We start from the raw sequence: 21,215 nt of genomic DNA, 5'->3' as shown, positions 1-21,215 counted from the left end.
ATGTACAGGGTTTTCTGTAGCCCCAAATCAGTGGATAGTCCAAATACTTTGCTCCATAGTTTCAGCAAGTAAGCATTTTTTTAAAATATGATCACCTAGCTCTGTTTAACATGCTGCAACTTTGGTTAACTGGGTATGATTCAGAAGATGCAGTTAACCCATGACACAGAAAATTACAAAAAAAATATACACCCTTGAAGGGAAAAAGATAAAGTCAAACATGTTCCATAAGAGTTTGAACTCTAGACTGAAATTGATACAGGTGGAATCAACCTAACAGGATGGGTGGATTTCCCCTATCCACTCACCCCTGGCTGTGCCCACATAGACAGGTATGCTGTATGCCTACCCCACCCACCCCATTAGAGCTTCCGAAACTTTTCCAATAAGTACATGACAGTTATTCTAAACTTCAGGCAAAACAACCAGCTTTAGAAGTGAAATATGTTTGAGGTCCTCTCTTTTAAAGATAATGTAAATCCTGCTTTCTATTCATTAGCTATATGTGTTTTAATGTCATAATAACATTTAATAATAATCATCAATTTCATTAATGTAAATATTTGCTATTAATAGTTTAATATAACAATAGCTCATCTTTTTAAGCAATTACTATAAACAGTGTATTAGTTAAGATCCAAACAGGAAACAGAATTTATCCCAGGTAGTCAAGTGAAGGACTCTTAAGGGAAAAAATATTTATAGCTATGTGGGCAGGATTAAAGAAATAAACAAGAGACACCCAAAAACTAGATGGTAAAAGTAGTTACTGCTCTTGGATGTTAAGTAATGAAGGGAAGACCCAGCATTGCCAATGCTTGGGAGAGCAGTACCCGCAAAGGAGGGACCACTTGAAGGGCTCTAATTTTACTGCCAGAGACAGAGTGCCAAAATGAGCATGAGCCTCTCTTCCTGCTCCCAAATCTCTTGGTGGCACCTATCATTGACCAAAGCCAAGCAGGAGCCAGGCACTAAGGGAGCCCAGGAAATGCTGCCCAGAGGCCAGCCTCCTAGACACAGGGCAGGGCACAGTGGGCAGAAATTGCACTGGGTTGGGGAGAGTGACAAACAGAGAATGACTAGAACCACCAGGCATTGTGCTAAGCACTCCATGTATATATGCTGTATGCCTACCACCCACCCCATTACCACCACTCTCTTTTACCAAGTTGTATTAAAAACATTTTGAAATTACTTACCTAGTTTTTAAAAAATCATAGTAAAATAAAGGCTCTGTGTTCGTCACAAGACTTGGTGATCATCAGCAACTCTTCTTTGATCAATTTGCCTTAATCTCATCAGCAAGTACCTTAAAGTTGTTGTTGATTCTATGACCTACAACTTGTCATCAATTTCTTGAATTCTGCAAATGTGTCACACCTGTGGTCTAGTGCATAGATCCCCATGCATAAACTACAATATATACTGTCAATTCCTTTGTTCGTTTGTCAAATGATCCTTAATCACTTATTTTGTGCCAGGCATTATATGAAAACAATGGGTCTTGCAGTCTTGGGAGGAAGATTGACAGGTAAATAATTACTAGAATGCACAAAGTACCTCAGCTCAGGTAACTGTGCTGTGTTAAGGGAACAGAGATGGAAAGCCTGCTTGAGTTGAGAGGGAGGCATCCCAAGACAGAGGAAGGAGGATTTGCAAAGTGTGACGTGGTATGATAGGGAGTTACAAAGGATGATTACAAATGATTAAAGGTAGAAGCATTTGTGGGAAGTAGAACATAAACCAGAATAGGACTTTGATTGTGAGCAACAGTTGCCATCTCTTGTCAGGCTGGCATAAATGGAGAACTGGACAGGACTCAGGTCCCTAGAGATCTAACTGGCAGGGGCTATGTAGCCACATCAGGAAAAGAATGAGCTCTGACTATTTCCTCCATCCTTGCAGGATTTTCTTCAATATTCTAAGTCCCAGAAGAGAAAGTGTGACTGACCTGGCTTGGGCACTATAACCATCTCTCAGGGGGAGACAGTGTATTTTGAGAGTACTCACCAGAGGAGAGGTAACTTTCCAAAGCAAACTGGGACATTGACTGGCCAACACAAAAGCAATGTCCTCCACAATGAGTTAAGCCATGTGAGTTCTTGTCTCCGTATGAAGGTTTTATCCACGAAGCAAACAGGAACTACTGAAGGATTCTAAATGGTGGGATGACATGATTGGATTTGTGTTTCAAAATGATCACTCTTACAAACCACACTGGAGAATGTTTTGAAAAGGAGAAGAGTAGAAGTCTGATTTAATAGCTGAGGCAAAATTAGGAAGATGTAAAACCTATAAAATTATGAAAACAGGTGGATCAGTTTGAGAGAGTAAGAAGCACTAGGCAACTGATAAAGAGATAAGTAAAAAAGAAAGATTTGGGATGATTTCCAGGTTTCCCACAAAAGCTTATAATGAATTGCTGGACTGTTAAGGAAGTAAGTCTCCTACTGCAGGATCCTCTAACATAGTACAAATTTCAAATGTTGTATCTCGTTGTTCCAATAAAACATAAAATATTTCAAGAAACTCCCTATATAAAATATATCTCCAAGATTGATTTTGCAATTGTAAGTGGCACAAAATTCTTCCGTCAGATTTAAAGTTCTTTTAGACATGATCATTTAGATACGATCATAGGTGGGTGTATGTATGCAACAAATGCAAAAAGTGGGAAACCTGGTAAATACCAGTATGAGTAGCAGTGCCTCCAAAGTAAACACTAAAATTTCACTGGAAATAGGCCTGTTCTAACCAAGAAAAATCAAGGTGGATTATTAAGCTAAAGAGATCTTAGAAGGAAGGGGCCGGATCCTTTTGGCAACAAGCAGCAAATAGCAATTAAATGTCAGATGAACAACAAGCTCAGACAGAGGCATGCCAAGAGCCCTGGCATTAATAATCAAATCCATCACTCTGTACTTTGAGAAAATCACTACACTTCTAAACCTAAATGGTACAACCTACAGAGCAAACACTTGGATGATCACACAGAATCTGGCACCCACCAAGTGAAAGCTGAATTAACTTTCATCATGTATAATGATAATTTCCTTCCATGGAGCCTGGTCCTCCAGACATCCTTGGGGGCTCAAAGAGGCTGCTTCTGGGTATTTCAGCACTCCTGGGATACTTTGTGCCCTGATTATTTCTCTTGGCCACACACAGTCATGAATTATTCTTTTGAGACTGCTGATATGAATCAGAATTTTAGAACTGGAATAGGCCTTGGCGATTAGCAGGTACAACCTCACAATCGATGTAGCATTTAATCTACTAATTTTTCAGATGAAGACACCAAAGCTCCAGTAGGTTCCATAAGAAGTAGAAGGAGTACAGGATAAGAGCACTCACCCTGAAGCCAGGACTGCCTATTAGCTTTGTGATCTTGATGAGGTTCCTTATAGTCTCTGTGCCTGTTTCCTCACCTGTAAAATGGGTAGAATAATATCCATCTCATACAACAATTGTGAAGAGTCAGTCAATTAAGCCATATAAAATGCTAGAATAACCAGTCCTATGTCAGTGCTTGTTTTCAAAAGTATAACGAAGAACTTCAACTAAGGGTCTGATCCCACCTCTCCTGTACATAGTTGGAAAATTCTGCCCATTGACAACTTTAAAATGATTATGAATGTTTGTCATATATAATATCCTTTATGGGTATCTTGTCAAAATCTGCATCTGAATTCTTGAGATTCATTCAAGAAGAGTTTCTGTAATAACAGGCAGTTATAATAACCAGTCCAGGAAATTAGCCAAGTTCAGCAACCAACTAGGTCTAAAACCAGTCTTTTAACCAAGAAAACTTAAGTCATTTCTCAGGTGTCAACTTGGGTTCATCTTCTGTCAACTATGATCCAAAGGAGCTAAAGAGCTGGATTCTGACTCAGATGTAATTCTGGGAAAGGCTGTTAGTTCAACTTTACTTTGGCCGGTCAAGATGATTTTTCAAAAGGTTCTGTAGCCAAAAGCATCACAATACCCCAACAAACAAGAGATGAACATTGCTGTGGGGTGTGAAAAGAAATACTTAATGGAATTCTAATCACGCTGACAACTATAGTCTCCAACAAGTTTGAATCACTAAGTGCAGCCCGGACATTTTATAAGGAGCAGTGTGCAGCTAATGAATACCAAAAGCCAAAAACTCCGTCTGCTATGTTTATGAAAAATGAGCTGTAAGAATCATTTGTACTACACAGTATTTCTCCAACCACCAACTAATAAAGTGAACCTCCTAAAATATATAGCAGGGAGGAAAATACCCAGCCCACAACCACACATGGCTTAGAGTATTATATCCAGTGAATATTAGTTGAATTCATCTAATCTCCATCAATGTAAAAGTATCTCATGTTAACTTGGATCTTTAGGATCTGACCTAAGGTATTTGAAAGAAATGTGAAGAATTTCTTAGGTAATTAACATTTTTATGTGCAAGGGGTAATAAAGAACCCAAATAATATACTGTGATTGCTAGGTAGCATAAAATAGATGTTTAAAGAAAATAGATGAAGGTCTTAAAACTCAAGTCAAATTAAGAAGAGAGCAAATGCTCTTATCTTTAACCTTTATTTCAATTTACCTATTTAAATTTTGAATTTACCTATTTAAATTCTACCTATTTAAAATTTGAAATCCTCAGGATTACCAGGGTGACAAAAATGTTCTTTTTCCCCTAGAGATTAAGAGAGAAGCTTTTCAAGCACTGTGCATATGGGGCAGCTGCTTTGTACAATGCCTGGCAACTCCTTAAAAGTTTACAAGCATAGATACCATAGTACCTGATGATTTCATTAATGAAATTAATACAAGATAAATAAAAACACATGTCATCACAAAATAATGTGTAGATAAGTGTTCATAGCAGCATTATTCATAATGGCCAAAAAGTGGAAACCATCCAAATGTCTGTCCACTAATGAACAGGTAACTAAAAGGTGGTACATCCATACAATAGAATATTATTTGTCCATAAATAAACCAAATTCAAAAGGCTATATATTATATGACTCTATTTATATGAAATGACCAGAATAGGAAAATCTATAAAGACAAAAAGTAGATTAGTAATAGCATAGGGCTGGTAGGGGTGGGAGGTTGGAGGGCTGGGGGTCAGGGATGGCTGGGGGAAAATGGGGAATAACTGCTAATGAGTACCAATTGGTATGGGGTTTCTTTTTAGAGTGATGAAAATGGCCTGAAATTGATTGTGGCAATGGTTACAGAACTCTGTAAATATACTAAAAATAATTGAATTGGACCCTTTAAGTAGAGATGAATCATATGGCATATCTCATTAATTACACTGATTGAATTATATTGAGTTAATTGAATTATATCACAATGAAGCTGTTATTTTTGAAACTACAGAAGATGCAATATTTGCCCTGCTTATGATTTTTAAAAAAACTCCCCTACAGAGAGGGTTCATTATTTAATGTAAGTTGTGATGTGTGCTGGTACGAAGAACACAGAACACCAGATGTTCTCACACTGTTTCCATATTTTGCCATGAGAGAGTTACCCTAACCATCCAGTTGTGGGACAAATGTCAAAGAAGTTATATAGAAGCTGATTTTTATCAATCCTGAAAAGTTAACTCCCCACTTGTTCACTAAGCTGTAATCACACGGGCTTTTCTAATGTTTTGCTGAGCTCTACCTACCTCAAGGCCTTTGTACCCGCTGTCCTCTGCATCTGAATTCCTCAGTCTTTCCCCAGGTCTCCACAAGCTGGCTCTTCGGCAATTAAGCCTCTGCTCCAATGTCACCCTCTCAGGAAAGGTTTCTTAGATCCTCCTAGTTAAAATATTCTTCCCACATAAGATCTCTCATTGCTCTGTTTCATTTCCTCCACAGCACTTAGCACCATCGGAAATTCGCATGTTTATCAGTTTGTTCTCTGCCTTCCTCACCAGAAGGCAAGCTCCACAAGGACAGGGACCATCATATTTCCCTGTGCCTGCAATGATATCAGATAAGTAGTGAATGCTTTATAAATATTTAGTGAACAAATAATCTCCGTGGTACAAGTCATAATCGACTTTGTAAACAACCCCCAAAAGGTCAGTCTCTGTACCTTGAAATCACACCTTGAAGGGAGTCCAGAGACACGGAACCTCCAGAGAATAGTGTGTAGCCACCTCTTGGCTGAAAGGGCACATGGTTCAGGCTGGAAACCCAGTTGGCCACCAAGGACTTCCTGTGCTCTCCCATTAATCTTCTCTCGCCGTGGTCCCAGGTCGGATGGCAGAGCATGCCTTTCCTGTGGGACTATAAATAAGCTGGTGCTCCTTGCTGACCCCAGGCTGGCCTAAATGGCAACTTGCCTTCAGCTCGCTCAGTTAGTAGGACTGCTCCCAGTAAGGCCAGCAAATAAGTCACGCAGAGAGCAGCCCAGAACAAAAAATCCTTGTGGGTGTGGTTGCACAAACTCCACACTTTTAAGACCCTCTCTCAAACCTGGACCCCAGTCTCTACAGAAGCAGTTCATCTCAGTCATGCCCCAGAGCTAGGAACTGCTATCTGGCTTATTTTTCTAAGTCAGTTCATTCAAGCAAATACTTAATCACTAAGTGCTTCATAAACTGCAGAGTGCTTGTCATTCAAAAGATGTTTTTCTTAAGCCCAAGCAATTGGCACATTTACCAGAATGTCACTTGTGAGTTCCTTGGAAACATACAACTCGAAATGGTATGTGAGATTTTTCAATTATTAAAAAATTCACATTAAAATGATGTTATGGACACAACTTAAATTTCTTTGTACATTGACTAGAGAACAATGATCTGAGACTCCCTTTTATAAAGCCTGACTTCACATTTGGTAAAACAAAACAATGGGGCTCATGACTGAACAGTATGTATGCCATTTTATTACAGACTGATGTCTTAGAAAAGAGAAAGAGTTATCTGTAAACTAAATAGTCATATGAAGATTTTGTGACACAATAGGGTATATACAGCAGGTTACATTTTACACATTGACTCCCTGAGTGTAGGATTGGGAAGCTTCTTCCTAATGCAAATGTCCTGCCATCCAGTGAGGAGGGAGTGAGATAATTAACTTTCCCTGCTGGATATGAAGCAAAATGACTAAATGGGGGAGACTGGGGCTCTAGAGGCAGGCGGTTTTGAATTGAGGGTCTTGGTTCTCTCATTTCCTAGCTGTGTCACCACAATCAGGAAGTCCTGTATGAACTTGGGCATTTTACCTCATTCCTCTGAGCCTGCATCTCCTCATTAGCAAAATGGAAATGCTTCATAGGTTTGTTAGAACAGACTAAATTACCTGTATGCAAAACACTTAGCATAGTGCCCTCAATTCCAGGTATTATCATTTATAAATAACAAGGATTCTAGCAGACGTTTTCTGACCTCTCTTTGCAAATTCACAATAATTTCTTCAAGGCATCATAGAGTGGGAATGATGCACGGCCATCTGCGTTGATTCCAAGAGAGATTATGCAATTAAAAGCATGTAGACTCGAGCTCATGGCCAGATAATGCATATCTACTTGTGGCAAGTTAAGAAACCATCCAGTTCAGTTAGGGGGTTGGTTAAACCAACACATGTGGACATTAAATTCTATGAAAACCCACAGAAATCCACCTGAAGAAAACATATTACCTAACCTGGGTTGCATACATATATACATACCATGGATATTGTTGCCATTTATGAAAACAATCATTTTTCAATTCTACTGAAGTTAGACACAGGTCCCTTACCGCACAGAGCTACTCCTGTCTTCTTGATGTTTATAGCAAGGTCTTAGATTTCTGTAACTCCTGTCTGCTACATTTTCATGTAAGTTTCAGTCCAGTTCATTTAACATTCACAATATTTCTATGTGACATGCAAAGCAGATAGTGTTAATGCCATTTTTGTTTTTTCTTGGTTCTGTTTAGATGGACAAGGAGTATAAGACCCAGAGAGATTAAGCAACTTGCCCAGAGGTCACATAGCTGTTCAGTAGCCAGATGGTAGGAACACTTAGTACAGTGAGCTTCCCCTAACAGTGCTTCCCAAACTGTAGTGTGCATATGAATCACTAAGGATCTGATTACCACAAAGATTCTGAATTCAATAGTTCTAGGGGGAACTAGGATTCTGCATGACTAACAAGCTCCCAGGAGTTGCTGCTTCAGGTAGTCGTTAGAACATCCTTCTCCATACCCCTCATAACACCCCGATGTGTCCATCCTAATACTTCCTCCACTTAGAATTGTACCACTTGGGTGTTCATTCATTTTCCCCACTAGATTATGAACTCCATGAGAGCAGGAACTATGTTTTGTTCTCTAATTTGACCTGGCTGCCTAGCACCATGCCTGGCAAAAAGGAACAGAACAAATATTTTTGAAGAGTGGGAAAAAAACAACCTATTTCCAATTATAATAGGAAATTGCATATTCAGATGCTGATTACTTAGTGAAAAAGGATATTTATCAAGTAGCTTTTGTTGTCTCAAGTCACACTAGTTAAAATTGCCAGGTCCCAAAATAACATAACCAAAAAATGGGCTGCAGAGCCCACCAGTTTAGACTTACATCTCCTACAGAACTATGCTGGGGGCAGTGGAACACAGATACATGCTTGGGTTAGGATGGATTAATTTGAGGTCCTTTTAAGGGAGGACGTGTAGCCTGAGGCTCACTACCACTTAGCTTGAAGCAAGCCACACCTCCTCTGCTCCCACCTGAGGATGCTGGCAACGCCAGTCTGTAAGGTTATGGGTTTCCACATGCCAAGAGTTGTGCTGAGTACTCTGCACCAGTCATCTCATTCTATCCTCTCTACAAACCTATGACACAAGCACTTAATTTATAGGTAAGGAAGCTAAGACATAGGGTTATTAAACTGTAAGGGGTGAAACACCGAGATTTGGCCCCAGGCAATCTGAGTTATGAGTCCATCCTTCTATTCAGCGTCTATCGCCTACAAGCACACAGGAAAAAGAAGCAATTGCCTGAAGATGGGTGTGACTTTACTCCCTTGTCAGTAACCTGACAAACAGAGGGAGCTGGGGAGAAACCCATCATGTCAATAGGAGGTGACCCTTTATCCAAAAGGAAGGATCTGACACTGTATTGTAAAAAAAAAGAAGCAGGATTTTCTGTTACAGCAAATGCTATAACAGTTTGATTCTGTTTGGCTTATGGGTAACTAGATAACACTGCTGCTGGCAGGCTAAGAAAGAGTCAGTTAAGAAAGAAGTCTCAAAGGTCCGGGATTCCTTTCATCCTTCATTAGGCCTCTTATGAAACATTGCATTAATGATTGGGCCAAATCCGAGAAGATGGTCATCACGTGGAAGGAATCAGGATTTTGTGAAGCTTGTGTGTCCAACATAAAAAGTCGAAAAGTCTAAAGGACAGAGAGACCTGTCTTTTAAAAGCTTAAAAAGCAGATGTTCAACAGTTGTATCTTAACATTGTCAGAAAGCAAGGGAATCAAGAAAACAGGAAGAGACCGCATGATCAAACTGGATATGAGAAAAGGGTGCACAATCTCTCTCGTTAAAGATTTTTTAATGTGGAATAAGAAAATAAATAATAAAATGAATACTAAAACACAGTCATAGGATCTCGAATAAAACATTATTGTGAAAACAAATTGAGTTCTACAGATTGGTTTTTAACCACTCTTGTCTTAATATTTACCTTTGGGGGCAACATGATGTTATAGATTGTAAAGCCCCAAGACCTGGTTCTGCCACTTTCTAGTTATGGTTTCAAGATAGCATAATTCTTCCAAGATTCAGTTTCATCATCTGTAATATGCGGACCACTTGGTGGGATTTTTATGAGTCCTAAGTTAAGTGACATACTGTGAGCATTTAGTCCCTAATAGAAAACCAACACAGGTTGTGCCCTGTTTTCTCTCCACTCTTAAAAGTTCTACTTTCCTAAAAGAATCTCTTTTAAGTATTTCTATTCCTAACTCTAAGTTTCTGTTGGTAGAAACATAAAATCACCTAGGATTAAGAAAAACAATTTACCTACACACAGATGAAATTATTATGTCTGAGTATAAACTATTGGTATGTCCTATGGAAAGATTGTCATATATTAAGCTCATTGTGTTAAAAGTTAGAAACATAAAATTTCACATAGGTATGCATCCTTAAAAAATCAACTTCACTCATAATTATACCCTCACATTTTAGTCAAGTAACAATAATATTAAAAATAAAGAAGTTTTATGACTCAGTACTATAGATTTTGGGGGAGAAAAACTTCACTTCAATTTATGTGAATGTTTTATAAACAATACACAATATTGCTTTTATTGTAACTGTTAGTTTCTAGAGGAACTGGAGATGCCATCATATTAAAATCACCCTACACATTAAGCTACAAGTTTTTATTCACTGGAATTCAATATGATATTTACATGTAAAGAAAGGGATGTTAGCTTTTTAAGAAGTTATAACAACACACATTACAGATATTAAGTCAACAAATATAACAAACAGAATTTTTAAAAGTCTTCCCATAACTTCATCTTCCAGACTTGCAGGAGTAGAAGTAGAAATTAATATCCAGTTTTTACACATCATATCCAGAATGCTACTGCTCCCTGGGAAAAAAAGAAAAAAGAATCCTTAAATGGACATGTTTATAATTTTGGTTCTTTAATTTTCATCTAGTATTTTCACTATAAAGAGTGATGAAGAAATACCTTTCAAGCAGGAGTCTGTATGTATTTGCAGCCAACCAATGAAACAAAATATTTTCCACCATTCATCTTGACCACTTTAAGTCATAATAATGGATTTATCTACATGCCAAACTTGCCTTTCTTTCTAAAAGAAACATTTTTGGCATCAGTGAAATTGCCATTCTTCTAAGCTGTATAGTCAGTATTACCAGGAAGTATTTGAAGACATGGAAAAAGGCAGGTAATCAAAAATTTTAAAAATTAAACAACAAAAAGTCTTTTCCATTTCCTTGATCTTGTCCCAAGAAGATCTCTTGTATTTTGGTCATTTAAGACACAAAACATTTAATTTCCTCCACAGTTTTGCGTTAAGCAGTTTTTAAAATAGTTTTTCTTTAATTACTCTAGAATTTTAAAAAGTATTTATTTGTGATCTGCTTAACCCAGTTGGAACGTTTTACCAAATGCTTGTCAGAGTTTAGAACCATTCTTAAGTCTTTTTTTCAGAAAAGCGAAGTCAAATAAGTAACTTTCAAAGACTTACATCAAAATCCCTTATATACACTCAATCCTCTTTAAAGCAACAAGATGGAGGCAGGAAAATATTTTCTGTTTTCACTCAAAAACCAAAAAAGGTGGGTTGAGCTTTAAGAGAAAGGGGAGAGAGACAAGATTTATATCCCCACTTTAAGCAATTTTGATTCATCTCTGTAATAACTAGTCCCATTCCTAGAGGAGAGAGTGACATATCCCAAATTATATAGCCATTGCTGGCAAAGTAAACACCAAGAATTTACCCCACATCCAACAGTTCCTTTTGCCTATGTTTCACAAACAAGGGGTAAGAATAACATATGAGTTTGCAAAGTGCCCTTCCCTTCTCCTATAACCTCAGCCTCCAGCTTGGGCTTCTTTAGTCTGTACTTTGAAGGGTACCTTCCATTTTCTCAAACAACAATTAAGAGAGAGACTGAAATAGAAGTGAGAGAAAGTCCAGACAACTGGTGGGGACTGAAGAGTAAAACCCATTTCTCACCTGATTAATCCCACGTAGTGGTAGGTAAGCCTGCTCTTTGCTTTTCTCTCTGTCTTCTCTTGCTAGAACAAAGTACATTCAGCACAGGCAGTCTCTTAGCAACCTTGGTTCCTGTGTCAAAGCACATTAAATGGTTTTATTGGGTAGGGAGGTACTGTATGAAGTGAAGAGGCCAAGAGCCTGCATGGAGAAATTCTCAGAGAAGTCTGGAGGGAGATGCTGAAGAGTGGAAAATGTGATGCTTTACTTTCCACTTATCACAGAATTGTACAGCTAAAAAGTGAACCTTTAACAAAAAAGTTAAGCTGAATTCTAGGACTTTCCTGGCAGCGCCAACATTCACCATGCTTTCAAAATAATTCTTGAGGGGCAAGGGAATAGGAGAGATGTCTAAAGGTGCATGCTTGCAACTAGTAGATAAAAAACCTGGAGATTTAATACATAGTACAGTGGTTACAGACAATAAAACTTTATTATAAACATTAAACTTGCTAAGACTAGATTTTAATTATTGCCAACTAGGAGAAATTATATTCATGTGATGTAATGGAGGTGTTAGCTACCGTTACCATGGCAATCATACTGCAATATAAATGTATCAAATCAATGAGGTTGTTCACCTTAAATTTACACAATATTTCATGTCAAATATAGCTCAACAGAAAAAAATAATTCCCTAAAAGTTATTTTAAATATATTTGCTTCAATATCTTCCATGACAATGAGCAAAACAAATAAAACTTCTCTGTCTCTGTAAGACCATAACTCATGAGATTGTGTCTGTTATAAATTCTATACATTTTAAGATTCCTTATAACTTTTACAAACAAATTAGAAAATGGAGGAATGAATTTATTGCAAAAGACCAGGCTTAAAATTCAGTTGCAAATGGAAGATTATTTATCCAATAAAATGATGGTTATTATAACCCTGAAATTATAGAAATATTACTTACAAAATTACATTAAAATATGATTAAAACCCATACCTTATGACTACCCATTACACTCCTATGTATATACCTTAAAGAAATGCATGGATATCTGTACCAAAACACATATCAAAATATTGTTTGTAATACCCTCAACTTAGAAACAACTCAAATGCCCATTAATAGGTGGAAAGATGTAGCCATGTTGTGGAATATTACACAATAATGAAAATTAAGCTACAGCTACCTATGAAAATGGGGGAAAATTTTTCAAATATAATATTGAAGTCTTAAAAAGCAAGGCACAAAAGAAAACACATAATATAAATGTATTTATGTAAAGTAGAAGAACACAGAGGTAAAGTGCATGGCTTAGGGTTGTGTATATGGTGCCCATGATGTAGGTGGTAAATTTACCAAGAAAAGCAAAGAGATCGGCTACCATAAAATCAGGATAGTGGTGAATTTAGAGAGGGTAAGAAAAGGGACGTGTGGGGAGAGGGAGCTCCACCAGTGCTTCATTTCTTGTCCTGACTGGGAGGTACACCAGCATTCACGTTTTAACTATTTGTTAAACTCCACATGAAAGTTTTATGTGCTTTTCTATATGTATGTTAGACTTCACAACTGAAATATTTAGAAAAGAAAGCAGAGAAATACCTACAAATATCAATAGTGGTCATATTGGTCGAATTTGGGTGAACTATGTGTGATTTTTCTCCTTTTTTCATTTAAAAGGATGTCACTTATGTAACTTCAGAAACTGAAGAAAGTAAGTCCTGTAACTGCTAGTCCTCTTCATATTGTTAAAAGTTATGTATGCTGATTTTGTCAAACCAATCATTTTAACAAATGTGAACTCGGGAGCTTAAATGATCATGTAAGTTACATATTTTCATTATGATATTTCATTGACAAATTTAATTTTCCTTGAGTTCATATTAAGTCTCTTTGCAAAAGAAAATAGTCTTATTTCATTCAAAATGTTCATGAGAAACAAGAATGTGGGTGGTTCCTACTTGGTTCTTCTCTCTGATGTTAGATATGTTTATAGATCTAAAAGGACACAAATTTATGTCACAAGTTTACTAACACACTCAGATTTTATTGTACATTAAAATTATGAGTGTCAACAGACTTTGCTTTACATTCTGCCGTATCAGTTACTTTCATAGTGAGAAGCTTGGTTTTTCATTGGGATTGAAGGGACATTCTTTCGTGGGGAAAATTATTTAACAGCAGCAATTTACAGGGAAAAAAAGTTCTTAGAGTTTTTATTGGATAAAATATGCACCAAAAATAGAAATAAACTTCAAACAACTTAGGACACTTCTAAAAGTGTGATAGGATGTATTGAGTGTGACTCTCTCAAGACTGTGGTCTTCTCTTGAATGTTGTATTTAAAAATCATAGCTAAAATACCAACTGCAATTTCTGATATAGCCACATCCTAGGTTATTTTGGGGGCAAATGTATTTCATATTGCAATTTCAGATGGCCACAAATAATTGGCCCTCCCTTTTGAATGCCTTTGTTTTCTTCCTTTTCCTTTATTTTATAGAATGTCTGAAAATAGAATAAATACTCTTATAACTAGTTTTTAAAATTCATCTTTGTTTTCTTTTGACTCCATTCAAGAGTGCAAATAATCGAATTCAAATTTGCCTGTTCAGCATTCATGGAATGGTTGAATGGTGGGATCCCACGAAGTTAGACGAATGCAGAGGAGGCAGTAACCTTTGGTCTCTGAGAGCTGAACTTCATTATCCTCTGTTCTTTGCCCTGCCATCAGCTTGTAGGCCCTTGCCTTTAAAGGTTTTACAGTTTTTATACAAAACAGTGTTTCTCAAATCAACTCTGACTCTTGGGTCCATAAGAATACTGCATATGCTAAATGGCTTAGTCCCGTGGCAAAAAAAAAAAATGCCAAGCAAACCAAAAAACCTCTATTATATTGAAATATTACTAGTACACCATTTTCACAATTTCTCTCAACCTCTCTTATTTCCCCTTATTAGGTGTGGATTCTTGGTCAAGACAAAGAACAGAACATACTTTGCAAAGTCTCTTTTCCAATCAAAAGAAAAATACTTTTTATTGGATTCAAGTTTGTAGTCTTAAACACAAGTCACATTTCAAAAATATTTTCTTTTCACAAGAATTTGCTAATCTACTCCTTGTTCCCATCCATATCTGATGGTCAAGATAATACTGACAAAAGTTCCCTAGAGACACATGTTGCAAAGTGAGACATTATTGAAATTTGCCCATTTCTGCTTAACAAGTCACTTAAGCAAAGTGCAATAAGTACCATTTACTGAGGGGTTTGGGTGTGCCAGGCGGTGACTAGCACTCCTGGGAGATGAAGGAGCTGCCCGAGACTATTCAGTATTCCGAGCTAGAGCTTAGATTACACACACTCCAGACTCTAGTCCCCATACGCCACCCTCTTTCAACTACATTTCAACTATGTGGATTTATTAACATTTTCAAATTAAAAATTACTGTTGAAAAGATCTGTAATACAATGGAAATCGACTATACCGAAATGAAAAAAGCTACTTTTCCTTTTCAGTCCCGACTCCTTATTGCATATGTGAACTGCTGGTTGAACAACAGGATAGACAGTCTCTCAGTCACCCCTCTGGGCCTCATAACCCTGAATTTGCCAGAATATTTCTACAACAGCCAGTGGTTAATCTATTCACATCAAAACAATCTAATCTTTGTACACAGAACTATCACAGGCTACCATTATGAGCTTACTGTCTAGCAACCAGGTTTGCTCAAAGTACAGTTTTTTAAATCTACTTTTTATTAGATTTTACTATCTGCAGTTTTATTCTTGTTTATTATTAATCTGTGATCCACCTACAGATCAATTTATGACTGACAAGCTTCTCCTTGACCTCCTTAACATTAACTAGGCAGAGAAATAACAGGAATGTTTCCAGGACATGATGGGTGAGAGAGGGGTTTGGAATCAGACAGATGGGGTTTGACTCAGATCTGCTGCTTTTCCATGAGACCTTGGATGAGTTACATTAACTTCCTATGCCTCAGTTAGCAACTGTATAAAATCGGGATGATAATTATAGTACCTACTTCTTAGGGTAGTGTGAAAATTAATGAGATAATACTTTATGTAGCAAGTAAACATTTAATAAATGTGACTATTATTAGTATATTACCTCCTAGATGGTAACCCCTTGAATGAATCATTCTCAGTTCCTCTTTAAGCACATCAACATGTAACTTAAACTGTCACATGTCTACTCATCCTTTGAAACCCAATATTGCCTCCTCTGTGAGCCATCCTGACTTCATCAGGCAGAATTTATGGCCCGCTTTTCTACAACATATTGCAACTCACCACTGCAATAAAGCAGAAGCTTTCTCCAAAGATGGAAAGTTCATTTTGTTCAAATGATAATTACAAGTCAAATACATATATTAAGCCTACGTTTCCCAGCAAATATTTTACAAATAAAATCCCAAGAGTTGGGTGCTTTCTGTTTGTCTCTGTGTGGAAAATGTCTCTCCCGTAAAACTTACGCTCAATAATTATCTTTTAGAAACTTGAGAAATCACTTGGAAATTATGTTTTGTTGATGTTTTTGTTTTTGTTTTGCTTATAATTAGGAAATCCAGGGAAATTGTTAGAAGGCAACAAAACTTTGACACTGACCCTTGGGGGTTTTAGGACAGGAGTGTCCTGGTAGGAAGGCTACTGTTTCTAAGGCATATTGGAGATTTATCCTCTTATGACTCCAGAAATGGATGCTGGTGGGCAGGGCAGTAGACATAAACTCAAATTTGAGTCAGTCAGAAGTTAACTGGAAACTCGGGCATATTCAATGATAAATGGATTTTGTGTGTTCTGTAAGTTTCTACAATTTGAGCTCAAGTTCTGTTTTCTGGCCTAATTAGGGGTCCTTTAGATTCTTCCGAAAGCTGAATTATGTGAGAAAGGAAATTTAAAACATATCTGAAAAATTAATTTATTAATGATATGAGGCTTGTATGAGAGAAGCTTGAATGAGGATGATGATTAAATGGCATATGATTTACACTTAAATGATTGCAGGCATGATGATTATACCGTGTTTCCTGATTAAGAGATGATTTCAAGGAGACTTTTCTCTTTGCAGCTAAGAAAAACAACAGTAGGAAAAGGTCTGAGATATTACAGAAATGTTAGTGCTGGGAAAAATACTTGAGATTTTGTAAATGTCTAATTTGATAAGCAAGGCCCAGAGAACTACAGCAGCTTGCCTGAGGTTACACAGTTATTTTCCTGCAAAGCTACGATCATAATTGCCTTAGCAATTTTTTGACATTTATGACAAACTGGATTCTGCATTTCACTGGACTTGGCTATTTGGAGATACACTGATAACTTCCCAGCTGTTTGACTCAGGCCAGTGTAAAATAAAGAGAGAGTCCAGGATAAAGTCACAAATGAAAACTGGAAGACTCAGCAGGGGAGACTCAGGAGGCACAGAACTTGACCTAGTGGACTTCTACTGAAAGCAAACGCATGTGCTTTGTTACAGATGGTCAGTCAGCAAGGTGAAGTGGGGAGAGAGTACATGGTTTGGAGCCAAATGGAACTGGTTTTAGGTCCTGGTTCTGCCTGGTATTAACTCTGAAGCCTTGGACTAGGCACTTAAGCTCACCTAGTACCTCATCTGGAGAACAGAGATATCTGTCTTGCAGGGGTTTGAGAGGATTTATTCATAACTACCATTAAGAAGGACCTACATACACTTTGATGTGAATTTCATAAATTCTTGTGGGATGAGTTATTTAACACTCCAATTTCCTTAGTTGGAGAGACTGAAGACCAGAGAGGCTAAGTAAGTGTCAAGGTCACACACTGGGGATGACCAGTGATTTGAATGGAGGTCAGCTTGTATCTCTGGATTGGTAAAAGCTACGGTATCATTGCAGTATCTCAGGATTGATAAAAAGGCAAGTCAAGATCCCAGCATGCTGCCTGGCAGGCGATAAAACAGCGGTTGGTACAATGAACCAGCGGAATCAGAAGGATGGCCACTTCCCTGCAGCCCAACCACAGTGAAGAGAGATGAGTAACTCTGGTGGATGAGAGGACACCAGTGGACTTAAAAAACGGAAATCACTGGAAAGTTACACAGACCTGTGGCAGGAGGGCAGTGGCTTGCCTGGAAGCACTGAGGACCGTCCACCTGATCATACACGGGGCAGGGGGATCCCAGACCTGTGTGAAACCACTTTACTTCTCTTCAACTTCTATTTCTCATGCTTTCTTTCTATGTCAACACCTGTCCAGTTTGGGCCTTCCTAGGATATCCATGACCATGCCTCAAATGTTTTAAGTAAATATTCTGGCCCTAAAATGAATTAATTTTCTACACATTAACAAACATCACCTCTTAATTATCCATTAACAAGACTCCTGAAGCTGAGATTTCCCACTGCCACATTCCTGCCCCAAATAGGAGATTGAACATTGCCACTAAGATGAAATAAATTACTTGGTTACAAGCACTTAACATTAGGAAATGTTCTAGGACCAAAATAATCAAAATATTATCTGCCTTCTCCCTGCCAAGTTCCCCAGCCTTCTCCATGAATCACAGCTGTAGTGCACTTTTACAAGGCCAGACGAACTGCCTGGAGCCCTGGCTATGAACCAGCTTTGCAAGATTTTCAAGAGGAAGCTTGAACACAGCAGCGCCGTCCAACACTTGTCCTTTGCATAGTATGAGGAAGCAGGAGTGGGACTGAGAGTTTATTTGTTAGACTTTTGTTTTTTATCTGCAGAAGTCATATATCCTAACAAGGTGGAGAACAGTGGAGAATCGCTGGACCTGACAGAGTTCTGAAATACATTTGGCAAAATCTTTTCAACTACTTTCTTGGCCTGCAACACACTGCATAAATTCACTTCTGGGGGTGATTTTTTATCCATTAAGACATAGAGTTGATTTCTGAATCTAGCTAAATGTTATTAGAAAGTAGGTTGGAGTGAAGAATTTCAAGTTAAGTGAATGTCTGTAACCTCTTTTAAGGCAGAATTATATTCCAAGCATTTAGTACAGGGCTTAGAACAAAATAGGTGCTCAATAAAAAAAATGGCAGGGTGGGAGGATGAGATGCAACTTTAAGGTGCTGTTCTATGCCTCACAAGCACTTGAACCTGGGGAGGGTACTGAATTATTTTTCAAGAATGTACAGCTTTCCAAGGGGAACTCTGGCCAACAACGCCCATTTTCAGGGAATAAGGTTTGAGTGTAACGACCCTGTGGAATCCAGGGCCTGTCTGTACCCTGTCTGTACTTCTCGAACAAGCCTTTTCTGACATATCAGAGTATTCATGAAATGATTTATTTCTCCTACTATATTTAGAGCTTATTGACCACTTACCAACTTAGTACTGTGTCTTTCACACAGTAGTAATTAAACAAACATTTGCAAAATGAAAGCTTATAAAGGAAAACAAAATCTCACCCTACCTGCTGGGTTAAAGGGGAACACTTAGGGAAGCAGGTCCTCTGAGACAACCCTCCTTTCTGTCTGTCCAGTTACAGAGTCGAATCTAGCAAGGGTGAAACCAGCCCTTTAGAATCATAGAAGTACATAAATGGAAGAAAAATCTTAGATTACTGATTATAGTAAAGCAAGTAAGTTTATGAAAACAATAGCTTATGCTTTGAAATTGTTTTGGGAGATCATCATTGATTTTAGCTGTAGACTAATGTCCAAAACTGTTAACCATATACCAACCTCAATGCCTCAAACCTCAGCATTCAAATGGCTTAACTGTCCTAAAGAAGAAGTTCTTAAAAGCAGTAAAAACCAGTAATTGTGTCTACAGTTTATTGTTTCCCATCAAAAATCACATTGGAACTTTAGATTTGAATTTGAAACAAATCAGAGATGATTAAGAAATTCAGGACAAATTCAAATGAGGGATTTCAAAAATAATGTTACCATACTTGGCCACTTACATACATTATGAGTAAACCCACTGCCCTGTATAACAGGTTACAGTTCTCACTTTGCCACTGAGGAAACAGAAGCTCAGAGAAGTTGAGCACTTGCTTAAGGGCACACAACTTGTTAGCAGTCCAAGCCCGGGCTCTACACCAGGCCAGCATCTGCCTCCTTTCAATTCACTGTAATGCCTCTCTTACACATTTTGTTTTGAAGGCTGATGCACATATTTAAGAGAATTGAACACACACAACAATGCAGAAAGCTATACAAGTCTCCTGTCCTGGCGAAGGACAGGAGTGTCAGGCTCCAGCTCTGCTCAGGAGGTCAAGCAGCGCACAGGCCTCCATGGGCTTCTGGGTACTCCTTTTCCAGACAGAAAGCACAGTGACCTACTTTGCAGGACTCTCAGCAGCAACCCTCCTAAAGAAGGCTGCAAAGACACAGCCTTTGGCCAAAAAAGAAGGCAATGAATTGGTGGAAGACGACAGGTGCCCTCTCTGATCCAAATCTCAAACATGGAAAGTGACAAGACCCAAGTCTCCCTGCATATTCTTTCCATTTGTGAAATTTCTCTTTGAAATCTTGCCTTGGAGAGGAAATGCCAGGAGACAAGAATACCAAGTACAGCTACAAGGCTTGGTCAAGTAATTTAGATATTATTAATCCCTGGCTTTTTTCCTCCTGCTTTTATTTAACCAGAAGGAAATGGAAGGAAGAGAACTCCAATTCATTAATCTTTCTTACATTTGGCCTTATAAAAATTGGAAAGATGTTGAAATGCAGGGAGGAGAAACAGGCTTTATGAGTCTAAATTTTAATTTACTATATTCTCCCTTTACCAAAAGCAAACAGAAGTTTTACTAAACTTTTCTCTTACATCAACACTTAAAAATGCCACGTATTTTAAAAACCAAAACTTACTGTTTAGGGGTTCAATAAGCAAAGTCCAAAGTCAAGGAGATGATCTCTCTCTTTTGTGAAAAACACCATATGCTCCTAGGTGGAAAGGGAGACTCACTGGGCTGTTATTAATAACTGGCTTACAGCTTTATGAAGAAACATGAGCCAGACCGTCATGGGAGGAGGCAAGTGGAAAGGAATTGACAGACACAGGTGGGATAAATTATAACAAAAATATACTTAGGTTCACACAGAAGCTCAAATAACCCATGAGGAGGGTATCACCCCTCTGCCATTGGTAGACCCTTATGTCAAATGTTCTAAATGTTGAACAATCAACTAACAAAAATATCCTTAACGTTTCACTGTCTTGAAAAATACTGTCACTCATTTCACATTATACTATCCTTTGTTCTTCTGAACAATTCTTTTCCATGGATATCTGAATCTCTTTTCAAATGTACACGTTTTGCCTTGTCTACTTTGACTTCCCCTGTTTTAAAATACATAAATAAATGGATTTTCAAATGCACCTTCTCTATTTTTTGAGATTTGTTTACCTATGAGTCTATCAGTCTTTCTAGAGCCCAAAACAATTCCTGGAAAAGTGTATGCATGTGTGTTGGGGGAAAAGGTGGGTCTTGGATGGTATCATACATAAAGGGAAACCTGTAGAACTGATGTGCGAAGAACG

The 21,215-nt window shown here is 37.9% G+C and overlaps 2 protein-coding genes across 8 annotated transcripts in view; both read right to left on the bottom strand.

The window, feature by feature from the left end:
• The window catches only part of SLC16A9 (solute carrier family 16 member 9), an 81,018-nt gene extending 70,806 nt beyond the window's left edge, over nt 1–10,212 (bottom strand). The window contains exons 1-4 of one of the 3 annotated variants that reach the window (XM_037002965.2): nt 6,085–10,212; nt 5,672–5,967; nt 3,355–3,428; nt 2,011–2,156 (exon numbers count right to left, since the gene is read on the bottom strand). The gene's annotated coding sequence lies outside the window, so the exon portion shown is untranslated. Of the gene's footprint in view, nt 1–2,010; nt 2,219–3,354; nt 3,429–5,671; nt 5,968–6,084 lie in introns of those variants that run through there. The other 2 variants (XM_073241014.1, XM_073241016.1) reach the window with 2 other exon arrangements.
• Nucleotides 10,213–10,358: 146 nt separating this feature from the next.
• MRLN (myoregulin) lies at nt 10,359–20,703 on the bottom strand. 5 transcript variants are annotated; one of them, XR_012133239.1, is made up of 6 exons: nt 20,543–20,703; nt 19,138–19,220; nt 11,707–11,817; nt 11,215–11,315; nt 10,692–10,815; nt 10,565–10,589 (listed from the first exon to the last, which is right to left on the bottom strand). XR_012133239.1 is itself a non-coding variant. In XM_073241017.1 (5 exons), exon 5 carries the CDS (start codon nt 10,567–10,569, stop codon nt 10,429–10,431), a length of 141 nt encoding a protein of 46 aa, XP_073097118.1. In that variant the 5' UTR covers nt 10,570–10,589; nt 11,215–11,315; nt 11,707–11,817; nt 19,138–19,220; nt 20,543–20,702; the 3' UTR covers nt 10,359–10,428. The 5 variants fall into 5 exon arrangements, 4 of the variants coding, with proteins under 4 accessions (XP_073097118.1, XP_036859005.2, XP_036859003.2 ...); XM_073241017.1 differs by lacking the exon at nt 10,692–10,815 and having other exon boundaries at nt 10,359–10,589; nt 20,543–20,702; XM_037003110.2 differs by lacking the exon at nt 11,215–11,315 and having other exon boundaries at nt 10,359–10,613; nt 20,543–20,702.
• Between the last annotated feature and the right edge of the window lie 512 nt (nt 20,704–21,215).

The sequence above is a fragment of the Manis javanica genome, chromosome 7 (assembly GCF_040802235.1).
Source record: "Manis javanica isolate MJ-LG chromosome 7, MJ_LKY, whole genome shotgun sequence".
Classification (NCBI taxonomy): domain Eukaryota; kingdom Metazoa; phylum Chordata; class Mammalia; order Pholidota; family Manidae; genus Manis; species Manis javanica.
This window is presented reverse-complemented; position numbering and strand designations above follow the sequence as displayed.

Excerpts from the sequence above, each read along its gene's own strand:
- MRLN (XM_073241017.1), bottom strand. The coding sequence starts at position 10,569 with ATGATGTGTAAAAACTGGATATTAATTTCTACTTCTACTCCTGCAAGT.